Genomic DNA, 24,209 nt, shown 5'->3' on the forward strand with positions numbered 1-24,209 from the left:
AAAAAGCATGTAAACTAACAGCTTGGGCCTTAAGAGGTTATTAAAGGAGCGTGACATATACCTAAATCTATGTTGGGGCCTGCTACCGCTTGAAAGTTCATTAATTGCTTTAATTGTGTGTCAACTATTGAAATAAACAGTTCTTAAAAAACAGCTAGGAAAATATGTTTTTAACTTTAAAATTATATTTGTCACAACAGCAAAAATGTTAGAAATCCATTCAATAAATGTAATTTTCAAGGGTTTCAAGTGAACATGTGTGTAAGTAAACATGGTGTCACATTTGTTCACTTTTGATTCTTTTACATTTTGGACTTCTGCACCTGAATCATTTTAGTGGCAAATAAAACATGAAACTCACAACTTCCTCTTTAGGGGTGACTGTGCTGTCTTCCACAAGATTCAAAGTTGCTTAGCCTTGTGAAAGAAGTTTCCTTCTGATTGTTTTTCTGATGCAAACATGGAAGTGACGGATGTCGCTTTTTGCTTGCAAGTCACCAGAAAGAGGAAATCAAAACAAAAAGATGATCTCCTTGGCTGACGATGAACACACTGGAATTATTTGTTTTGATCTTACTGCTTTGCTATGAAGGTAATTTGACTTTTTTATCCATTGAAAGTTTGCTCGTGGAAGTTATCAACTTTCACTTCCACTCTCGACGGCAAAGCTTTCTGCGCACGATAATGTGTTGAAAAAATAGAGCGAGAGAAAAGCAGGTCAGTTTGAAGAATTAGAGATAAATTTGGATGGATGGATAGTCAGAAAAACATTAGCATTGTTAGCAGTCATAAAAGCTATAAGTATACAGTAAATACACACTTATTGGCGGTTCGGCATTAGCTCACCTGCATATTCATTCTTTCCCCCTTATTAATTAGTAGTTTTTTTATGATAACTTAAAATAGAAAGTGCTTTGATGGCGCTTTCTGCAGGGCACGCAGCTTTGATCCGATATCGGGGGGAAAAAAAAAAAAAAAGTAACAGATGATACAGTGCATATGGAAAGTATTCACAGGGCTTCACTTTCACCAAATGTTATGTTACAGCCTTTTACCAAAATGGAACAAATGTATTTTTCCCTTACAATTCTACAACCAATACTCCATAATGTGAAATGTTTTTTGAAACTTTTTTGCAAATTAAAAAAAAAAAAAAAATCCATCCATCCATCTATTTTCTACCGCTTGTCCGTTTCGGGGTAGCAGGGGGTGCTGGAGCCTATCTCAGCTGCATTCGGGCGGACAGCAGGGTACACCCTGTACAAGTCACATACAGTCGTGGTCAAAAGTTTACATACACTTGTAAAGAACATAATGTCATGGCTGTCTTGAGTTTCCAATAATTTCTACAACTCTTATTTTTTTTGTGATATAGTGTTGGAGGACATACTTGTTGGTCACAAAAAACATTCATGAAGTTTGGTTCTTTTATGAATTTATTATGGGTCTACTGAAAATGTGACCAAATCTGCTGGGTCAAAAGTATACATACAGCAATATTAATATTTGGTTACATGTGCCTTGGCAAGTTTCACTGCAATAAGACGCTTTTGGTAGCCATCCACAAGCTTCTGGTTGAATTTTTGACCACTCCTCTTGACGTGCAGTTTAGCTAAATGTGTTGGTTTTCTGACATGGACTTGTTTCTTCAGCACTGTCCACACGTTTAAGTCAGGACTTTGGGAAGGCCATTCTAAAACCTTAATTCTAGCCTGATTAGGCCATTCCTTTACCACTTTTGATGTGTGTTTGGGGTCATTGTCCTGTTGGAACACCCATCTGCGCCCATGTTTCATCTGACCAGATTTTATTTGTAAAAAACACTTTACATTGAGTAAACAACCTCAAAGTACTACAGTGTATTAAAAATAAAAATAAAATAAATAAAAAGATAATAAAAATAAATAAAAATAAAAACTAGAACAGCGAAATAGCTAGAACTAGTATGCATATATCTAAAAAAAAAAGGCTTTTTTTTCTCCTTTTTTTTTAAAAGAAGGGTTTTTAAGCCTTTTTTAAAAGCATCCACAGTCTGTAGTGCCCTCATGTGGTCAGGGAGAGCATGTAGAATTTTAAGGACAAAAATAAATTTTGGAATAAGGCTGTAACATAACAAAATGTGAAAAAAGTGTGGATACTTTCCAGATGCAATTGCTTCTAAAATTTCAAAAATAATGTCCGATACAAGCAGTCGTGCATGCAGCGTGTTTACTTGTGCAAACCTGGAAAGACAGTTTACATTTAAATATTCTCCAACAAGCACACAAGGTTGGTCTTTTCATGTACAGTATTTTAGTCAAGTAATTTCCAAAAGGTAAACATGGTAGGGAATATATTACTGGGAGCTAGCAGCTACACAACAGCTAAGCACACAATACAACACAAGCTAGACATATGTAATAAATGTCCTTCATTGAACAATAAATTACCACATTTGTTGATATAAACACGTGTCAAAGAGTTATAGTTCCATGTTACTTACAAAGTCTCCAAGGCAGAAGCGTATTAGAACGTATCGAGTAACAAACATATCTGCATAATTCAACTTACTGCGTCATGACCTTAAATTTAATGAATTATTGTGACCACTAGGCATCGCCAAAACACAAATTAACTATCCGCTTCAAAAGCATTAATCTGTCATAAAGTTAGTGTTTTTCATGCTTACCATTGGCGTTGTTAGGCGTATTTTAGGGGGGCTCAAGCCCCCCTAAAATATTTTTAAGCCCCCCTAAATAATTTGGTGTTAAAAAAATTAAAAAAAAATTAAAATATATATATATTTTTTCATTTTATTAAATTTTTTTTACAAATACATGCCGACATATTCATTATAAAGTGGCCCGAATATGAGTTTAAATAAATAATCATATAACCTGTCATTATTCACTCATCTTCCCCTCATTTCATAGCGTAAGGTAGAGAGCCCCTTTAGTGCGTCGGTATCCAATCCATTCCACTTGTTCATATAGAAAATGCCCACATCACTCAAAATCCAGACCGCATTTTCTCTGCGACCTTGCTTGCGGTCCTGCAGGTGTATGGAGCACATTAGCACACAGCACTGCAGAACAAGAATGTGAACGGATGCAAAATGGACATAAGAAACTTTTTCAAGAAAGTAAGTAGTCATCACTGCTTGTAGTAAAATGTATTAGCTCCACTTTACACCAGGTCTGTGTTTGACAAAAAGTTACATTCCCGCTCTAAAACAATACTGCTACTTAGTTAGCTAGTTAGCCTGAAATGCATCATGAAGGTCCTGGTTATTTATAAAGTTAAATGTGCACTCTTTTTTACCATTTGCTATCTTTGGGGTTACTTCCTTCTGGAGCATCAGCTGTGTTTCTCACTTTACATATGGAGGAGAACATATATATATATATATATATATATATATATATATATATATATATATATATATATATATATATATATATATATATATATATATATATATATATATATATATATATATATATATATATATATATATATATATATATATATCAGTGACGTGCGGTGAGGTTTATGACTGGTGAGGCACGGACTTCATCACAGTCAGATTTACAAACATATGAACCCTAAAGAGTATCTTATTCACCATTTGATTGGCAGCAGTTAACGGGTTATGTTTAAAAGCTCATACCAGCATTCTTCCCTGCTTGGCACTCAGCATCAAGGGTTGGAATTGGGGGTTAAATCACCAAAAATGATTACCAGGCACGGCGCCGCTGCTGTCCACTGCTCCCCTCACCTCCCAGGGGGTGATCAAGGGATCGGTCAAATGCAGAGGACAAATTTCACCACACCTAGTGTGTGTGTGACAATCATTGGTACTTTAACTTAACTTTACACATTCAAACTGTAGCACACAAAAAAGCACATTTAATAAAAAAAACGTTATTATGGTCTTACCTTTACTTATAAGTGCGGGAACAGTGGTGTTCGTGTTGGAGGAGTTGTAAATGAATGAAATATGAAATCCGTGCTGCAGTCTGCAAGTGTACCTAATGTTGTGTCCCTGCGGTCGTTCGCGGCTCCTCCAGCGCGAGCATTGTTGTTTTTGCACTTTTTGGCTTCTTGTTAAGTGACTTTTTTTGGGTGGATTCGGTCTTGCACGTGGAGGGTTTGGGTGTGGGCTTTGGTTGGTGTGGCGCTCCCGTCGGGCGGTGCATTCTGCGGCGGAGGTGCTTGGCACCAGTAGGCGGGGTTATGAGGCGAGCCTCTCACAGTGCGTCTTCGCAGCAGTTTTATGATCGCTCAGCACAAGAAATACTTTACACACATACAGTTGTTGACAAAATACACTGTATATACCTCAGCTAACTAAACAATGGAAATGTATAATATAATTCATATAGCAATACGGTCTCACTGCACAGCAGGCCAGCAGTTAGCCGAGTCATTGTGCACATTCCATGTTGAGGCACAACTGAGTGACGTGCCTCAACTGGCTGCTGATCACCGCACCGTCTCTTCTCAGTATTTGAACAGCAAATGTGAAAATAGAAATAAAAATAATCTAAAACTGGTGAAGGTAAAATGGAAAATAACTTTAGTATAACCACTGGATGCATATAACAATTTAATACATTTTTTTTCTTTCCATGATGGCAGGTGAGGCCGTGCCTCCCCTGCCTCTAGTGACTGCATGTCACTGATATATATATGTATATATATATATATATATATATATATATATATATATATATATATATATATATATATATATATATATATATATATATATATATATATATATATATATATATATAAATAAATATATTATATATAAGCCAAATTATCCCGATCCAGGTATTACTTTAATTCAAGTAATTAAGTAATATTTCCAGGGCTTGAATTTACAACCATTTTAGTCACATATGTGCCCAAAATGTAATATGTGCAATTTCAAAATATTAGGGAACAAACAATTATTATATTGTGAGCGAAAGTGGTGGCATTAGCCTCTATGTTGTGAATGAATAACATAGAGGCTAATGCCATGACTTTCATTGTGTTTCAGTGTATCTTGAAGGATCATGCAAGTAATTGTTTCTTGTTGATGCTGTAAACAAAATGTCACTGTGCAAACCCATGTTTGTTGTTGTACTGAACACACATTGAAAATAAACCGATTGAAATAATAATGATAACAATGAATAATTTCTAAGTCTTTGTTAGCCGTTTGTGAAGTTTTGTGCTCTTGCGCTACGTTCGCTCGCATCCTGTGCATCTCCTGGGGGCTAAGCCCCCCCGTCTTTAAAAGCTAGTGACGCCCCTGATGCTTACCATTGTTCTCTGTTTGACTAATTTTACTCGATTGAACTATTTCTAACATTCCACGCTACAAAATAATACAAGTATGTACTATGATTCCTGCTATAAATGGCGGCGCATGAGAATGCTGCGGCTCACTAATGCTCTTGGGAGTGTAGAGCGATTTGGCAAAAAACACCCGTCATTTCTGTCAATTACATGGCTGGCTCAAAGCGTGAACACTCTGTGATCACATACGACCGACAGACAATTCTGGATGTGGATGGATCGGGTCGTTATAGACTGAAAGATGCATGTACGGTGGACCTCCTCGCTAGCATGGGAATACTTCGTGGGCTACATCGAGCGGCCTTTGTAGCAGCGGAGTCAAGTGCTAGCGGTGACCGCCAATGGAGACGACATAGGCGGTGCGAGCGGAAGCAGAGCGGGGATGCCGAGCTGGGCTAACAACAAAGAGAAAAGCTAACCAAAGAAGCGTGGAGTCTCCGGGTAAGAAGCCATTTAAACTAGAACTAGCCGGCGTCAGGCTGGATAATCCCTGCACACATAGCAATTCTCTTAGAATAAAACACAACTCACATAATGTTTTTTCTTTTGTGACCGTGTCAGAGGCAGACATACATTGTACTGAGGTAGCTAACTATGATGCGTTCAGTTTATCGCAACATCAAGCAAACAATCTGAATATCCCCGTCGTATCAATTCCTAGATATGGTCGAAACTATTTAAAGTGCAATACGCATAATAAACGCAACATTATTAATATTGCTACTTCGGATAATTTCAACAAACAATCCTCAAAACAGCCCACTACCTATAATATGGGCTTTTTAAACATAAGATCATTATCTTCCAAAACACTATTAGTTAATGAAGTCATTAGAGACAACAAACTTGACGTCGTTGGTCTCGCCGAGACCTGGCTCAAACCAGACGATTTTTTTGCGCTAAATGAAGCATCTCCTCCTGGCTATACCAATACACATGTTGCCAGACCTCTTAAAAGGGGAGGGGGTGTCGCACTAATATACAATGAAAACTATAATCTTACACCTAACCTAAATAATAAATATAACTCGTTTGAGGTGCTCACTTTGAGGTTTGTCACACCGCTGCCTCTCCACCTGGCTGTTATCTACCGCCCCCCTGGGCCCTACTCGGACTTCATCAGTGAATTCTCAGAGTTTGTTGCCGATCTAGTGACGCACGCCGACAATATAATCATAATGGGGGACTTTAATATCCATATGAATACCCCATCGGACCCTCCATGCGTGGCGCTCCAGACTATAATTGATAGCTGTGGTCTTACACAAATAATAAATGAACCCACGCATCGCAACGGTAATACGATAGATCTAGTGCTTGTCAGGGGTGTCACCACCTCCAAAGTTACGATACTCCCGTACACTAAAGTAATGTCTGACCATTACCTTATAAAATTCGAAGTTCTGACTCATTGTCAACAAACTAATAATAATAATAATAATAACTACTATAGCACCCGCAACATTAATGCTGCCACAACGACGACTCTTACTGACCTACTGCCTTCGGTAATGGCACCATTCCCAAATTATGTGGGCTCTATTGATAACCTCACTAACAACTTTAATGACGCCCTGCGCGACACCATTGATATTGTAGCACCGCTAAAGCTAAAAAGGGCCCCTAAAAGGCGTACCCCATGGTTTACAGAAGAAACTAAAGCCCAGAAATTATCATGTAGAAAGCTGGAATGCAAATGGCGTGCCACTAAACTTGAGGTTTTCCATCAAGCATGGTGTGATAGTTTAATAACTTATAAACGCATGCTTACCTCAGCTAAAGCTAAATATTACTCAAATCTCATCCACCTCAACAAAAATGATCCTAAATTTCTGTTTAGTACGGTAGCATCGCTAACCCAACAAGGGACTTCTCCCAGTAGCTCCACCCACTCAGCAGATGACTTTATGAATTTCTTTAATAAGAAAATGGAAGTCATTAGAAAAGAGATTAAAGACAATGCATCTCAGCTACAACTGGGTTCTATTAACACAAATACGACTGTATATACGACGGACACTGCCCTCCAAAATAGTTTCTCTCTCTTTGATGAAATAACATTGGAGGAATTGTCAAAATGTGTAAATGGGACAAAACAAACAACATGTTTACTTGACCCAATTCCTGGGAAACTTATCAAGGAGCTTTTTGTATTATTAGGTCCATCAGTATTAAATATTATAAACGTATCACTTTCCTCTGGCACTGTTCCCCTAGCATTCAAAAAAGCGGTTATTCATCCTCTACTCAAAAGACCTAACCTCGATCCTGATCTCCTGGTAAACTACCGGCCGGTGTCCCACCTTCCGTTTATCTCAAAAATCCTCGAAAAAATTGTAGCACAGCAGCTAAATGAACACTTAGCGTCTAACAATCTCTGTGAACCTTTTCAATCCGGTTTCAGGGCAAATCACTCTACGGAGACAGCCCTCGCAAAAATGACTAATGATCTATTGCTAACGATGGATTCTGATGCTTCATCTATGTTGCTGCTTCTTGATCTTAGCGCCGCTTTCGATACTGTTGATCATAATATTTTATTGGAGCGTATCAAAACGCGTATTGGGATGACAGACTTAGCCTTGTCTTGGTTTAACTCTTATCTTACTGACAGGATGCAGTGTGTCTCCCATAACAATGTGACCTCGGACTATGTTAAGGTAACGTGCGGAGTTCCCCAGGGTTCGGTTCTTGGCCCTGCACTCTTTAGTATTTACATGCTGCCGCTAGGTGACATCATACGCAAATACGGTGTTAGCTTTCACTGTTATGCTGATGACACCCAACTCTACATGCCCCTAAAGCTGACCAACACGCCGGATTGTAGTCAGCTGGAGGCGTGTCTTAATGAAATCAAACAATGGATGTCCGCTAACTTTTTGCAACTCAACGCTAAGAAAACGGAAATGCTGATTATCGGTCCTGCTCAGCACCGACATCTATTTAAAAATACCACCTTAACATTTGACAACCAAACAATTAAACAAGGTGACTCGGTAAAGAATCTGGGTATTATCTTCGACCCAACTCTCTCGTTTGAGTCGCACATTAAGAGTGTTACTAAAACGTCCTTCTTTCATCTCCGTAATATCGCTAAAATTCGTCCCATTTTGTCCACAAGCGATGCTGAGATCATTATCCATGCGTTCGTTACATCTCGTCTCGATTACTGTAACGTTTTATTTTCGGGCCTCCCTATGTCTAGCATTAAAAGATTACAGATGGTACAAAATGCGGCTGCTAGACTTTTGACAAAAACAAGAAAGTTTGATCATATTACGCCTATACTGGCTCACTTGCACTGGCTTCCTGTGCACCTAAGATGCGACTTTAAGGTTTTACTACTTACGTATAAAATACTACACGGTCAAGCTCCTGCCTATCTTGCCGATTGTATTGTACCATATGTCCCGGCAAGAAATCTGCGTTCAAAGAACTCCGGCTTATTAGTGATTCCCAGAGCCCAAAAAAAGTCTGCGGGCTATAGAGCGTTTTCTATTCGGGCTCCAATACTATGGAATGCCCTCCCGGTAAAAGTTAGAGATGCTACCTCAGTAGAAGCATTTAAGTCTCATCTTAAAACTCATTTGTATACTCTAGCCTTTAAATAGACTCCCTGTTTAGACCAGTTGATCTGCCGTTTCTTTTCTTTTCTTTTCTACTCTGCTCCAAACCCGGGGTGGACCGCTAGCCTGTTCATCAGATGGGGACATCTCTACGCTGCTGACCCGTCTCCACTCGGGATGGTTCCTGCTTGCCCCACTATGGACTGGACTCTCGCTGATGTGTTGGACTTTCACAATATTATGTCAGACCCACTCGACATCCATTGCTTTCGGTCTCCCCTAGAGGGGGTGGGGGGGTTACCCACATATGCGGTCCTCTCCAAGGTTTCTCATAGTCATTCACATTGACGTCCCACTGGGGTGAGTTTTCCTTGCCCGTATGTGGGCTCTGTACCGAGGATGTCGTTGTGACTTGTACAGCCCTTTGAGATACTTGTGATTTAGGGCTATATAAATAAACATTGATTGATTGATTATTGTATTGGGTTAATGTCAGTATTGGCCAACACTCATATTGGCATCGTATCAGAAGTGAAACATTTGTATTGGTACACTTCTAATATGTATTCTAGGAATGGTTTCCTCTGAGAGGCATTTTATCTGCTTCTCTGTATTAAAACAATAAAAAAAAACGTTTCCATTATTCAAATGGAGGGGATCGTCGTTAATCATTGATTAAAATATTAATTTCCTGCTAAGATTTCTGTAGGTTGTGTTGAAGTGAGTTAAAGGCCTACTGAAATGATTTTTATTTATTTAAACGGAGATAGCAGATCCATTCTATTTGTCATACTTGATCATTTCGCGATATTGCCATATTTTTGCTGAAAGGATTTAGTAGAGAACATCGACGATAAAGTTCGCAAATTTTGGTCGCTGATAAAAAAAGCCTTGCCTGTACCGGAAGTAGCGTGACGTCGCTGGTTGAAAGGCTCCTCACATTTCCACATTGTTTTCAATGCAGCGAGAGCGATTCGGACCGAGAAAGCGACGATTTCCCCAATAATTTGAGCCAGGATGAAAGATTCGTGATTGAGGAACGTGAGAGTGAAGGATTAGAGTGCAGTGCAGGACGTATCTTTTTTCGCTCTGACCGTAACTTAGGTACAAGGACTCATTGGATTCCACACTCTCTCCTTTTTCTATTGTGGATCACGGATTTGTATTTTAAACCACCTCGGATACTATATCTTCTTGAAAATGAGAGTCGAGAACGCGAAATGGACATTCACAGTGACTTTTATCTAAACGACAATACATCGGCGAAACACTTTAGGTATGGAGCTAACGTGATAGCATCGGGCTTAACTGCATATAGAAACAAAAGAAATAAGCCCCTGACTGGAAGGTTAGACAGAAAATCAACAATACTATTAAACCATGGACCTGTAAATACACGGTTAATGCTTTCCAGCCTGGCGAAGCTTAACAATGCTGTTGCTAACGGCGCCATTGAAGCTAACTTAGCAACGGGACCTCACAGAGCTATGCTAAAAACATTAGCTATCCACCTACGCCAGTCAGCCCTCATCTGCTCATCAACACCCGTGCTCACCAGCGTTCCAGCAATCGACGGAGCGACGAAGGACTTCACCCGATCATCCGTGCGGTCGGCGGCTAGCGTCGGATAGCGCGTCTGCTATCCAAGTCAAAGTCCTCCTGGTTGTGTTGCTGTAGCCAGCCGCTAATACACCGATCCCACCTACAACTTTCTTCTTTGCAGTCTTCATTGTTCATTAAACAAATTGCAAAAGATTCACCAACACATATGTCCAGAATACTGTGGAATTTTGCGATGAAAACAGAGCTTTTTGTATTGGATTCAATGGTGTCCGAATACTTCAGGTTCAACGATTGACGTCACGCGCATACGTCATCATACATAGACGTTTTCAACCGGAAGTTTAGCGGGAAATTTAAAATTGCACTTTATAAGTTAACCCGGCCGTATTGGCATGTGTTGCAATGTTAAGATTTCATCATTGATATATAAATTATCAGACTGCGTGGTCGGTAGTAGTGGGTTTCAGTAGGCCTTTAAAGAAAGAGTGCACTACTTGTCTGCAAACAGCGCAGGCGCTGTTGTTCGGGTCTTAACTGGTTTGCTGTCCTGCAGGTATCGGTGGACAGACAGTTTTCTTTTCCAGCGAAGGGGGCGTGGCCATCCTGCCCTGCAACCAGTCCCCATGCCCCGAGTCTGATCTCAAGTGGCTCTACAGCAAAAAGGGTGCTACGACCTTCCTGGAGGTGAACAAAGGCAAGGTGGTGTTAACCGAACCCAGGTCTCGGCGTCTTAGCTTGGAGAATGGCTGCTCGCTGGTGGTCAACAATGTGACGGGGGGGGACGCGGGCTATTACACGTGTCGGACGCGTCGGGACAGCAGCATGTTCTTGGCTGTTTTGACGCGTGAGTGTCCTCGACTCCTCATCAAGGGCATGGACATGAACTTTGACCCTGTTACTCTTCACTTTGTGTCTCACAGTGTCATCTCCTGGGGGCGCCGATCCGAGCAGAGACGGTCACGTGACCCTCAAGTGCACCCTGACCAACTACGATAGACAATGTCCTGAGAAGAGTCTTCACTGGGTGGACGAGGGAGGCTCCCAGTTGCGTCCAGAAGGCGGAGATGGACACGAGTTCATCCAGGAGCTGAATTGCGAGTCGCACATCAAAGTGAAGCGTCAGCCAGGTCACGACAGGAAGTACAAATGTCAGTATGGAGAGAACGACGTCAAGATCCAGGCCGAGATCACGCCGGCCTTCGCGGGGCTTCAACCTAGAGCTCCACCCCCTGAGCACACCCGGCTAATCATCATCACCGCTGCTGCAGTTGGAGCCTTGGTGCTGCTGCTGGTCGTAGTCGTGGTCGGGGTTAAAATCAGGCAAAGGAGACAAGTGATGAAGGGTAGGAAGAAGAGGTCATGTGTCATCACAAATAATGTAAAAGAAGATTTGCCAAAACATGTAAGTATTTCAACTAAAAACCTTTTCTGTCATCTTTCATTGCTGCTATGAATGAACTTCCTATGGAAACAAGATGTGATTAAAGTATAAACCACATAACACACTACTGCTACCTATGGCCAAAATGTGTATTGCAACAACACCTGCAAAAGTTTCAGGAAATATACAGATATTAAGTAATCATAAAGATTTAGAAATATTAAATAACAATAATAATGTTGAGGTTTTTTTAAAATAATGAATATATCAAAATACTAAATGATAGTAGTGACAAAGTATTACATTATAAAAATATGCAATGTTAGTGCGTGTGCCTCACAATAAGAAGGTCCTGGGTTCGATCCCCGGGCTTGGGGTCTTTCTGTGTGGAGTTTGCATGTTCTCTCCTTGACTGCGTGGGTTCCCTCCGGGTACTCCGGCTTCATCCCACCTCCAAAGACATGCACCTGGGGATATGTTGATTGGCAACACTAAATTGGCCCTAGTGTGTGAATGTGAGTGTGAATGTTGTCTGTGATGAGTTGGTGACTTGTCCAGGGTGTACCCCGCCTTCTGCCCGAATGCAGCTGGGATAGGCTCCAACCACCCCTGGGTCCACCGAGAGGGACAAGCGTTAGAAAATGGATGGATGGATAATGATAAGTTGTAACTGATAATAAAAACTTTTAAATTATTTTTTAAATCAGATAAATCACATTTTGTAATTTTGATTAATCACAGGTGATTGCTCGGTTGCACAATTAAAATTTGCTTAAGAAAAGATCCCACAAAAAATATAAAAAGAACAGCATTGGCTAGCTTTTGTTATCATTAGTGGTTTAACAGCACACATTTGTTTCAAAATTGTCAATATTTTTCACAATTACTAAGTTTATGTAATAAAATTGTTTTATTGGCCCAAATAAAATGATTGCTGTTTGCAGCGGTCACTCAGCCTGTTTTGTCAACACGTATGCGCAGAGAGCGCGTGCACACATACAAAAACAGTCCAAGAGAAGCAACGAACAATTTGTAGTCATGTTGTTATGTTAGAATATACATTGAAGGACAGCTAACGTTAACCATCCAAAGTTATCAGCTAACAACACACAAAGCTAACGCTTGCACGTGTTACGTATGGGCATAGTAACGTCATTACGTCCTAGAAGCTGTAAGGGGGTGGGTTATAATGCTTAAAATACATTGGAAGGTTAACAGCCTCTTTAAGTTAAATTTAATTTAATTAAATTGCATGATTAATCTAAGTGTGTATATATATATATATATATATATATATATATATATATATATATATATATATATATATATATATATATATATATATATATATATATATATATATATATATATATATATATATATATATATATATACATACAGACAGTATATTTTTGCCTTTACTAAATAATGTTCATCAATATAATATTTGGTCACAATCAATTTCAAAGTTTTTATTATTATAAGTTACTAATTACTACTTCTGCTTACTACTGTCTGTCTCTGCTGTACAAGTTTGAGCTTAATTCATGCCAACATTAATCAGAAGTATCCAGTATTTATGGTTGTTTTGGTCACAGGATGAGAGCAAGGTGATCTACGACAGTGTCACTTACGACAAGAAAAGCTCCGCCCACAAGGTGACAGACTCAGAAGGGGAGTGGTAGTGGCTGTTGTCATGGTGACTAACATGTCATTTTCTCGTGTGTCCAGGACGGATTAGAAGTTGACGCAGAGAGCACAGGCGTGACATACGCTATCGTTAGCCACAAAAAGCAGAACGCTAGCTCTGAGGTGAGCGTGATACCATTCATCACATAACAGAATCTTCAAACAGCCTCACTTGTTTATTTTACACTGGTTGATGTTTGCCTAATTATACATTAATGTTTGTGCAGGTCAAGCGGGAGGAGGAGGAGGAGGTGACCTATGCTGCCATCAGGAAGACGGCAAGCACCAAACCAGGCGATGATGGCAGCACATAGAAAGAGGAAATTAGTCATTATGTAAAAGTTTAGGACCGCCCCCATGTTCCCTTACAGTGATCCATGACCTTTAAACCTATTTATTATTGACGAGAACAAACTTTGCTCACACTTTGGATGATGAAAAACTTGCATAAGATTATCTTTGAACTGTATGTGATGCCGTTATGGCTGACAATTCAGCAGAAAGTATTAAATGTTACAGTGATTATGTTGGTGGAGCTTCAAACTTTTATTCTTTGCTATTGTCCTTAAAGAAAATACAGTAAACCCTCATTTATCCATGTTAATTGGTTCCGGGTCTAACTGTAATCAATTTGTTTCCACTAAGTACAAATGATTACCTATAAAACTAATATTTTCATTGCCAGATCATAAAAAGAAAACTTGGTTGCAACCTTCTAAATTTACATTAACATTATGAGAGTCTTTTAGACATTAAATAACACCCTTTAGTCACCTTTACACTCATTTAATACAATATAGTAATGCTACCTGAGGCTGAGCCAATCAGTGGCCACAATACTGAACAGCGCGCTCTGATTATTTTTGGTCTCATCTCGTGGCCAATGCTACTAAGCTCATCTGGTAGATGGGGTGAAGCAACAATACAGGTGGAATCAACAATATTCATAAACCTTGTGTCCACACCAAGAAGACTTGGACTGTATTGTTGCTTCATTTCCTTTAAGGTGTTGTTTTTATTTTGGTCATTAATCATTAGGGGCATCCTGATGCGATATTAATATCGGCCTAATATCAGCAAAAACAAGTATCTATCAGATGATATCAACTTGCATCTAAAATCTCCCATACAAGCAGTCCTGCAGCGTGTTTACTTGTGCAAAGCTGGACAGCCAGTTAACATCTAAATGTCCTCCAGTAAGCACACATGGTTGCTCTTTTCTTGTATTTTAGTCAAGTCATTTACAAAAGGTAAACATGGTAGGCTATAGGCTACCAGGAGCTAGCAGCTACACAACAGCTAAGCATACAGTAGCACACAAGCTAGACATACATAATAGGTGTCCTTCATTGAACAATATTGCAGTCTAAAACAGCGCATTTGTCAATATAAACAAGTATAAAATTATTTTAGTCTCATATTACTTGCACATACAAAGTCTTCAAGGCAGAAGCCTATTAGAAAAACCCAGTAACAAAGGTGTCCGCATAGTTAAATTTACTGCATCATGAGCTTAATTTCATGAATTATTGGGACCAATCGGTGTCCCCCCAAAAAATACCACTTCACTTCAAAAGAACAAATCTGATTAGGATAGTGTTTTTCATACTTATTATTGTTCTCTAAGTAATGTCACCTAATTAAAACGTTTCCAAATTTCCACACTAAAAAAATAATAAAAGTATGTATGATTCCTGCTGATTGTATAATATCGGTATTGGCCAATACTCTAGGCTCCAATGTCAAATGAAGAACCCTTTTAATCATTACCAGTTTGTTGATGTTTCCATATTTTTGCATTTTTTAATATTGGTGTAAATTTAATTTTTTTTGTATAACTTTTTTTAAATTGTATTGTACAACCAGAACGACTATTGTATCTGTGTCAGGGGTTCAAAACCTAGCCGAGTCATTACAAAGGGAAGCATTGATGGAAACATCATCTTTATTCACAATAATTTACTATTCGATTAAAATGTTTAAATGTACAATTTGCTTTGTGTGTCATTCTATACATTCCTGAAAGTCATTCTGGGATAATCCGAGAGGAAATAACATAAATGTCTTTATGCTTAAAAAATTTGATCAACTCCCCTCCAAATCTGTCAATGATATTCATAAGAATATTAACCGAAGTTCTGTAGACCTAAGCTCGCATGCAGGAGACAGCGCACAGTTTGTGGGGCGCCGGGCTGAGGGTGAAGCCCACCTGCGGTGTCAGGTCCAGCTGGTCCTCAGAGACCCCCGGTGGAGGAGTGAAACAGAAGCGCTGCAGGAGCGTGGCGAAGAAGATGAAGAGTTCCATCTTGGCCAGACCCTCTCCCAGACATATCCTGCGACCTGGACGAGGCGGAAAAAGACACTTGAGGGAGAGGGCCACGTGACGGGTGCACTCACATGGACACGTCACCCACCTGCAGAGAAGGGCATGAAGGCGTCTCGCTGGACGAACTTCCCGTCTTTGTCCAGGAAGTGGGCGGGATGGAAGGAGTGCGGCTTCTCCCACTCGTCTTCGTCGTAGAGGACGGACATGAGGAGAGGGTGCACTGTCGTCCCCTGAGACCAAAACCACTCATATAACATTTGTTCGCATCCTTCAAGAATGTTTGCTTCCTGCTCTGTCAGACCTTTTTGATGAAGTGACCCTGGAATGTCACGTCCCGGCTGGTCCTGTGGGGAAGCGCCATAGGGGTGATGTTGGCCAGCCTCTGGGTCTCGTGGATGACGGCGTCCGTGAAAGGCAGGTTCATCCTGTCCTTCACCTGGATTTGCCGATCCCCGATCACCCTATTCAGCTCCTCACGGACTTGCTCTTAATGTTAATATGCAGCTTTGTCACACAATAGCCAGCTTTTGGATGCTAGTGATATCCATCCATCCATTTTCTACCGCTAATGCTTGGTTAATAGTAAGGTTTATATTGACGGCTCCACCTGCTGGACCTACTGGGTCACTGCTTCACATTAAAATACATGTCTAGTGTAATAATGCTAACTAACTAGCAAGCTTATTAGCAGACTAGCGTCTCGCTACCTTGTATCTTTGGGTACTTGGCCATGAGGAGAAGCCCCCATCTGATTGTGGTTGAGGTGGTTTCTGTGCCGGCAGCAAACAGGTTGGACACCGTCATCATGAGGTTGGGATCGTGGAAGTAACCTACATCACCAGACTCCTGGAAGATTAAAAACCATCAATGCTGGTCTTTGCTCGCATCTGAAGTTAATGTGTCGTGTTGCATCACGCGACCTCCTGATGCTGCTGACGGATGAGGAACGCGTCCACAAAGCCTCTGCTGACGTGCGAGTTGAGCGTCTCCTTCAGGCCCCGGACCAGCTCCATGACCTGCTTGCGGTTGGCGGTTCCCAGACTGCGAAGCTCCTCTCTCACAGAGAAGAACCACTTGCCTAACCAAGGGAATATCTGGTACAACTGTGAAAAAAAATCGACAGCAACAAGTTGTTTGGATGAACTTCTTACAGACCTAAGTCATTCACTGAGACATGTGTAGTGCCTCAGGGGTCTGTCCTTGAACCACTCATATAACTTCTAAAATAAAATTCTGCCTGGGGTCCTATTTTAGCCTGGAGCGTCCCTATTCTTGTCCTCCTAAACATGTGTTACAGGTGTCCAGAAGTGGGTTGTAACTGGTACAAATACTCATCTACATTTACTTAAGTAACTTTTATGATAAATTGTACTTGTCAAAGTAGTTTTAGATTTTAAAGCAACATATTTTTTACATTTACTTGGTTATTTTTGTAAAAATTAAATGCTACTTTCATTTTGTTACACTGAGTTTTAATCCATCCATCCATTTTCTACCAGTTGTCCCTTTCAGGGTCGCGGGTGGTGCTTGGGCCTATCTGAGCTGCATTCCGGCGGTAGGCGGGGTACACCCTGGACAAGTCGCCACCTCATCACAGGGCCAACACAGATAGACAGACAACATTCACACTCTCACTCACACACTAGGGCCAATTTAGTGTTGCAAATCAACCTATCCCCAGGTGTATGTCTTTGGAGGTGTGAGGAAGCCGGAGTAACCCACACAGTCACGGGTAGGACACGCAAACTCCACACAGGAAGATCCCGAGCCAAGGATCGAACCCAGGACCTTTGTATTATGAGGCACACACACTACCCCTGTTCCACCGTGCTGCCCGAGTTTTAATCCAAACGCTAAATTTATTTACATCATGAATATATAAATTGGCCCTAGTGTGTGAATGTGAGTGTGAATGTTGTCTGTCTATCTGTGTTGGCCCTGCGATGAGATGGCGACTTGTCCAGGGTGTACAACGCCTTCCGCCCGATTGTAGCTGAGAGAGGCTCCAGCGCCCCCCGCAACCCCAAAGGGAATAAGCGGTAGAAAATGGATGGATGGATGGATCTAATGATTACTGCTTGCAGAAACGCATTGTTTTGGATCATTAGGCACACTTCTTCCACTCTTGACTTGACTCCATTTTAACAATCAACAAAGTCTGGTAGTCACATGACCGCACTCAAACTATTCACTGTGAAAATGGCGTCAGACGAGGCAATGTCAATTTTACAAATTTACAAATTGTCAGCAGAAAAATGTTTTCAGCTTACAAGAATTTTACTTCCAACGAGAGAAAACGTGTTGCGGTAAGTTGCAGGTGTTTTTTTGTTCAAGCTAACATTATGCTACTGTTAGCCATGTCATTACATCATAAGTGACTGTAAAATGTGCACATTTTGTAGTACGTGCTGTAGTAGTCTCTTTGTCTCTCAAACACACACACAAGCACACGGACACACACACTTACCAAGTACAGTTGTAGTGCAAGTACTATTGAAAAAATTTTACTCACTAGTTACTCAGTGCTTAAATATTATTTTCACCGAATACTTACTCTTATTCAGGTAATTATTTGGATGACTGCTACTGACCATAAATAAGGAGTGATGTTACTCTAAATCAGAGGTCTTCAACAGGGGGTTTGTGAAATTTGGGGTTGATCAAACTTTAAAAAAAATAAAAAATTCATATTCCCCTAGCAGTTTTTAAATTTTTATGTTTTTAAATACACCTAAACATTGACCCAACACACTGTAGTGTAGTTTAGAAACGGCAGTGACATGGCCACAATTCTCACTGTACCTTACAGGTTTAGAATAAAAACATGAATAAATATTATCATTATATTTATTTTAACATATAAGATAGCTAGCGGTTAGCTCTCAAAATTACCAGCTGGCGATTAGTGGCACAAGCTGCTTTTAGTGATGCAAGCTGCCAGCTAGAGATTAGCGCACCATTTGCGAGCTAGGCGAGCAGCGCGCTAGTTGCCCACTAGCTATTGGCGGGGCTATGCTGTATTATTTACATTTCTTGGAATTGCACAATAACAAGATACCTTTATGACCTGTTTAATTTAAAACACAATTTTATAGAAGATATACAGTCGTGGTCAAAAGTTTACATACACTTTTAAAGAACATAATGTCATGGCTGTCTTGAGTTTCCAATCATTTCTACAACTCTTATTTTTTTGTGATAGAGTGATTGGAGCACATACTTGTTTGTCACAAAAAACATTCATGAAGTTTGGTTCTTTTATGAATTTATTATGGGTCTACTGAAAATGTGACCAAATCTGCTGGGTCAAAAGTATACATACAGCAATGTTAATATTTGGTTACATGTCCCTTGGCAAGTTTCACTGCAATAAGGCACTTTTGGTAGCCATCCACAATCTTCTGGCAAGCTTCTGGTTGAATGTTTGACCACTCCTCTTGACAAAATTGGTGCAGTTCAGCTAAATTTGTTGGTTTTCTGACATGGACTTGTTTCTTCAGCATTGTCCACATGTTTAAGTCACAACTTTGGGAAGGCCATTCTAAGACCTTAATTCTAGCCTGATTTAGCCATTCCTTTACCACTTTTGACATGTGTTTGGGGTCATTGTTCTTGTTGGAACACCCAACCTCTGGGCTGATGATTTTAGATTGTCCTGAAGAATCTCCTTTTTCATTGTCCCATTTACTCTCTGTAAAGCACCAGTTCCATTGGCAGCAAAACAGGCCTAGAGCATAATACTACCACCACCATGCTTGACGGTAGGATGGTGTTCCTGGGGTTAAAGGCCTCACCTTTTCTCCTCCAAACATATTGCTGGGTATTGTGGCCAAACAGCTCAATTTTTGTTTCATCTGACCACATAACTTTCCTCCAGAAGGTCTTATCTTTTTCCATGTGATCAGCAGCAAACTTTAGACCAGCCTTAAGCTGTTGCTTCTGGAACAAGGGCTTCCTTCTTGCATGGTAGCCTCTCAGTCCATGGCGATGCAAAACACGCTTGACTGTGGACACCTGTGTTCCAGCAGCTTCCAATTCATTGCAGACCTGCTTTTTGGTGGTTCTCGGTTGACTCTTGATCACCCTGACCAATTTTCTCTCAGCAGCAGGTGATTAGTGGCGTTTTCTGCCTGATCGTGGCAGTGACAAAACTGTGCCATGCACTTTATACTTACGAACAATTGTCTGCACAGTTGCTTTTGGGACCTTAAGCTGCTTTGAAATGGCTCCAAGTGACTTTCCTGACTTGTTCAAGTCAATGATTAGTTTTTTCAGATCTGTGCTGAGTTCCTTTGACTTTCCCATTGTCGCGTTTGTAACCGAGTCTAATGACTGCATCACATGAGCCCTATTTAAATGGGCTCAGAGAAGTCAACAGGTGTCGTCAATCATAATCCCTCACATGAAGTTAAGAGGCCATGCCATGAAGCTAATTTGATTCGATTGTAACTTTTCTACATCACCATAATTGATCATGTATGTTGCTGTATGTATACTTTTGACCCAGCAGATTTGGTCAAATTTTCAATAGACCCATAATAACTTCATAAAAGAACCAAACTTCATGAATGTTTTTTGTGACAAACAAGTATGTGCTCCAATCACTCTATCACCAAAAATAAGAGTTGTAGAAATTATTGGAAACTCAAGATAGCCATGACATTATGGCCTTCACAAGTGTATGTAAACTTTTGACCACGACTGTATAAGTAGTGGTGTCTGCTCCATCTCTCTATCAGTTTGGGGGTCCACGGCCAGGAAAACATTGAAGACCACTGCTGTAAAGAAACAGCACTCTTAATTGAGTACAATTTTTGGCTACTCTACCCACCTCTGCGCGCCACACGTTACAAAATAGACTTTGTCGCTAACGTTGGAGTTGGCTGAGCTTCTGTCAGCGTGGTTGTTGTTTAACCGAGTGCTTGCTGTCCCGCCAGGAGATGTTTAACCTCTTTAACCTTCCATAAAAAGGAGCACCTGCATGCTTGGAGCGCCCATTATCTGGACGGTCCTGTTGATGCGCTGAATCATGGCCGTAAAGACGGGGTCGTCGTAACGAAACCTGCTGCCAAACACCATAGAGCAGATGATGTTGGACACGGAGGAGTTGATGATCTTGGTGTTGTCAAACGCTTCGCCTGCATCAGAACGACATCAAACATCAGAACGTCTGCCAAGTAGACCACTAGAAGACGTGTTGTTGTCGTTGTGTACCTTTGTGGCTGGTGAAGACATCAATGAGGTGTTGGGATTCCTCAATGATCTTGTCTTCACAAGCCTTCTTGCCCATTCCAAAGTCTCTCAGCTTGGTCAAAGCGAAGCGTCTCATCTCCTTCCACGAATCTCCATTGCTCCATATAACGCCTCAGGAGAACACACACACAGCATCATCACCTGTCATTGTGTGTGTGTGTTTTTTCGTGTTCTTACCGTGCTCCAGCTTGGACTCCTTGACGGTGGTCAGAGGTTCTCTTTCTCCAAAGTCTTCGCTGTGCGTGACCAGCGCCTCCTTCACAGTCTTGTAGCCGACGAGGACCACCACCTTCTTGGACCCCATGTGGAAGGTGTAGACTGGTCCATACTTCTTGGACATCTTGTGCACAGACAAAAGTGCACGTTACAACCACAGTGCAGTGTTTGCCATACAGTACCTACATTTATTCATGGTTTGGTGCTACACGTTTACCCTCGCTGTGCTACGCGTTTACCCTCGCTCATAAACACATTATAATGGGACTGTCTGTGAATGTAGCTTATTGTCCCAATTACGTACAGTAGATGGCATCATAACGCTGCTTCCTAACACACTTCAAACGCACCTAAGGCCTCGTCTATAAAGCTTGTCTATAAAATTGCATACACTGTTTTTTTGCACATCATATGTGCGTAAACTCACTCTAGTTGTCCTTTCTTTTGTTGTAATTTACCAATATACAAAGTTACTTCCTGATATGGCTGCCCCAGCTAAATTTGGGCCCTATGCAGAATGTTATTTATAGCCCCCCCAGTTTAATTGAAACATTTTTTTTATAACTTTTTAATCAAACTCTATTTGAATTTGATGTATGGTTTGTACTAAAACTAATTAATGGGAAATATATGGTTCAATAATAGATTATTTGGTGCAAAATAACAAAATTAACCACATTAAAACATGTACGTCAGATTACTATCTCAGCACTAATACTGTGTGCCATGGGGGGCAATAAGAATAGATGGGGACATTTGCCATTGTAGTCATATCATTGACAGAGCAGGAAAGGGCTAGGAATACATTTGCAGTAGAATTTGATATGAAAGTCATTCATTAAATGACATTTTGTATACGTTTGTTTATTCACACAAAACCAAGCCTCCCATGGATCGTGAGGCCCTTCGCACAGCACGTAATCTACGTATAAGGAAGGGCAGCTCTGGTTGCTGGTTCCTAATAATAATAATAATTAGGGGTGTGGGAAAAAATCTATTCAAATTCGAATCGCGATTCTCACGTTGTGCGATTCAGAATCAATTCTCATTTTTAAAAAATCTATTTTTTATTTTATTTTTTTATTATTTAAAAAAAAATTATTATTATTTTTTTTTAAATTAATCAATCCAACAAAACAATACACAGCAATACCATAACAATGCAATCCAATTCCAAAACCAAACTCGACCCAGCAACACTCAGAACTGCAATAAACAGAGCAATTGAGAGGACACACAAACACGACACAGAACAAACCAAAAGTAGTGAAACAAAAATGAATATTATCAACAACAGTATCAATATTAGTTACAATTTCAACATAGCAGTGATTAAAAATCCCTCATTGACATTATCATTAGACATTTATAAAAAAAAAGAAAAAAAAAGAACAATAGTGACACAGTGGCTTACACTTGCATCGCATCTCATAAGCTTGACAACACACTGTGTCCAATATTTTCACAAAGATAAAATAAGAAATATGTTTGGTTCATTTAATAGTTAAAACAAATTTACATGATTGCAATCAGTTGATAAAACATTGTCCTTAACAATTATAAAAGCTTTTTACAAAAATCTACTTCTCTGCTTGCATGTCAGCAGACTGGGGTAGATCCTGCTGAAATCCTATGTATTGAATGAATAGAGAATTGTTTTGAATCGGGAAAAAAATCGTTTTTGAATCGAGAATCGTGTTGAATTGAAAAAAAAAATCGATTTTGAATCGAATCGTGACCTCAAGAATCAATATTGAATCGAATCGTGGGACACCCAAAGATTCACAGCCCTAATAATAATAATAATACGTATTATAGCTCTAATATTTCAATTGGGTTAATGTTAGCTTAATGTTAAATAATTGATAGTTTTAACGAGGCTTCACTTCTTTTTACACTTGTATGCCTCCTAAGTATGTTGAAATGTCACTAAACGCACGTAATGACATTTTAACAGTTTGACCCTGGAACAGACTATTTGTATTGACATGATTTCCTATAAGGTGATTTAACAAGGTGTACAAATCAGCATTTGACCTCAGAGGGTGATCACACGACCATGAAAACACACGTAGTTTTTAAACCGATCGAGCATTCCAAGAGGTGGACTTGGCATTTTTTGGAAGCCTTTAGACTGTTTGTTTTATTGCAGTTGGACGCGCCTGCTCCTGGAAAGACACCAAAAGGGCGGAACCAAAGCCAGAGTCCAAAGTGTTGCGATGTTCCACAGTGACTCAAAAACAAAATGCATCTTAACTTGCAACTTCTACTTCCGGGTTTAGAAACGGTCTGCAGCGTGCGTCTTTAAGACAGTCGGGGTCGCGCTCGCTCACCTCATAGAGTGTTTCATGTGGTCTGCGGACGTCCAGCTGGAGCAGGTTTCCCAGCAGGGGGAGCGGCCGAGGTCCTGGAGGCTCCCTGCGGGACTCCTGCGAGCCGGAAGTCGACGAGGAAACCACAACATAGACCAGCAGAATAACCATCAGAGCGCCGAGCACCGAGCTGAGACTCAGCGGGACAAAGACGTCCACCAGCGCCATATTTTAAACCACGATGTCTTCGTGAGCTGCTGGTCCACAGCAGAACTCTGTCCCTGCAGAGGAGACCAGCCCACAGGGCGGGACAACTGTCTCCTGAGAGGACACCCACTTGAAAACGGACCAAAAACTTTGACGTCACTCTGAAAAATACAATAACAATATCGGTGGCAGATGTTAAACAATAATATAATAATAACGTGTTTAAGTATAACAAAAAATTAACGATTATATTTACATATTTAAATAATGACGGTTACAGAATATTACATAATAATGGTTTTATTAACGTACATTAGTATAAGAAATAATGATATTTTAATGATAACAAAATATTAATTCATAAT

General features: G+C 40.3%; 2 protein-coding genes across 2 annotated transcripts; one reads left to right on the top strand and one right to left on the bottom strand.

Annotated features, from left to right (window-relative positions):
• The first annotated feature begins 455 nt into the window (after positions 1–455).
• Positions 456–15,487, top strand: LOC133648706 (uncharacterized). Its single transcript, XM_062045048.1, has 6 exons — positions 456–592; positions 11,014–11,304; positions 11,381–11,862; positions 13,440–13,499; positions 13,573–13,653; positions 13,758–15,487. Exons 1-6 carry the CDS (start codon positions 544–546, stop codon positions 13,842–13,844), a joined length of 1,050 nt encoding a protein of 349 aa, XP_061901032.1. The 5' UTR covers positions 456–543; the 3' UTR covers positions 13,845–15,487.
• On the bottom strand, positions 15,458–23,947 carry LOC133648703 (cytochrome P450 2K4-like). The gene is made up of 9 exons (XM_062045042.1): positions 23,659–23,947; positions 21,287–21,449; positions 21,071–21,220; positions 20,834–20,994; positions 16,777–16,959; positions 16,564–16,702; positions 16,158–16,342; positions 15,945–16,086; positions 15,458–15,870 (listed from the first exon to the last, which is right to left on the bottom strand). Exons 1-9 carry the CDS (start codon positions 23,863–23,865, stop codon positions 15,677–15,679), a joined length of 1,524 nt encoding a protein of 507 aa, XP_061901026.1. The 5' UTR covers positions 23,866–23,947; the 3' UTR covers positions 15,458–15,676.
• Positions 23,948–24,209: the final 262 nt, after the last annotated feature.

Source organism: Entelurus aequoreus, linkage group LG04 (assembly GCF_033978785.1).
Source record: "Entelurus aequoreus isolate RoL-2023_Sb linkage group LG04, RoL_Eaeq_v1.1, whole genome shotgun sequence".
Lineage (NCBI taxonomy): Eukaryota > Metazoa > Chordata > Actinopteri > Syngnathiformes > Syngnathidae > Entelurus > Entelurus aequoreus.

Excerpts from the sequence above, each read along its gene's own strand:
- LOC133648706 (XM_062045048.1), top strand. The coding sequence starts at position 544 with ATGAACACACTGGAATTATTTGTTTTGATCTTACTGCTTTGCTATGAA. Across the intron at positions 11,863-13,439 it reads AAGAAGATTTGCCAAAACAT|GATGAGAGCAAGGTGATCTA; the intron begins GTAAGTATTTCA and ends TTTTGGTCACAG. Across the intron at positions 13,500-13,572 it reads AGAAAAGCTCCGCCCACAAG|GACGGATTAGAAGTTGACGC; the intron begins GTGACAGACTCA and ends TCGTGTGTCCAG.
- LOC133648703 (XM_062045042.1), bottom strand. The coding sequence starts at position 23,865 with ATGGCGCTGGTGGACGTCTTTGTCCCGCTGAGTCTCAGCTCGGTGCTC. Across the intron at positions 16,703-16,776 it reads TCCGTCAGCAGCATCAGGAG|GAGTCTGGTGATGTAGGTTA; the intron begins GTCGCGTGATGC and ends TTAATCTTCCAG. Across the intron at positions 16,343-16,563 it reads CAAGTACCCAAAGATACAAG|AGCAAGTCCGTGAGGAGCTG; the intron begins GTAGCGAGACGC and ends ATTAACATTAAG.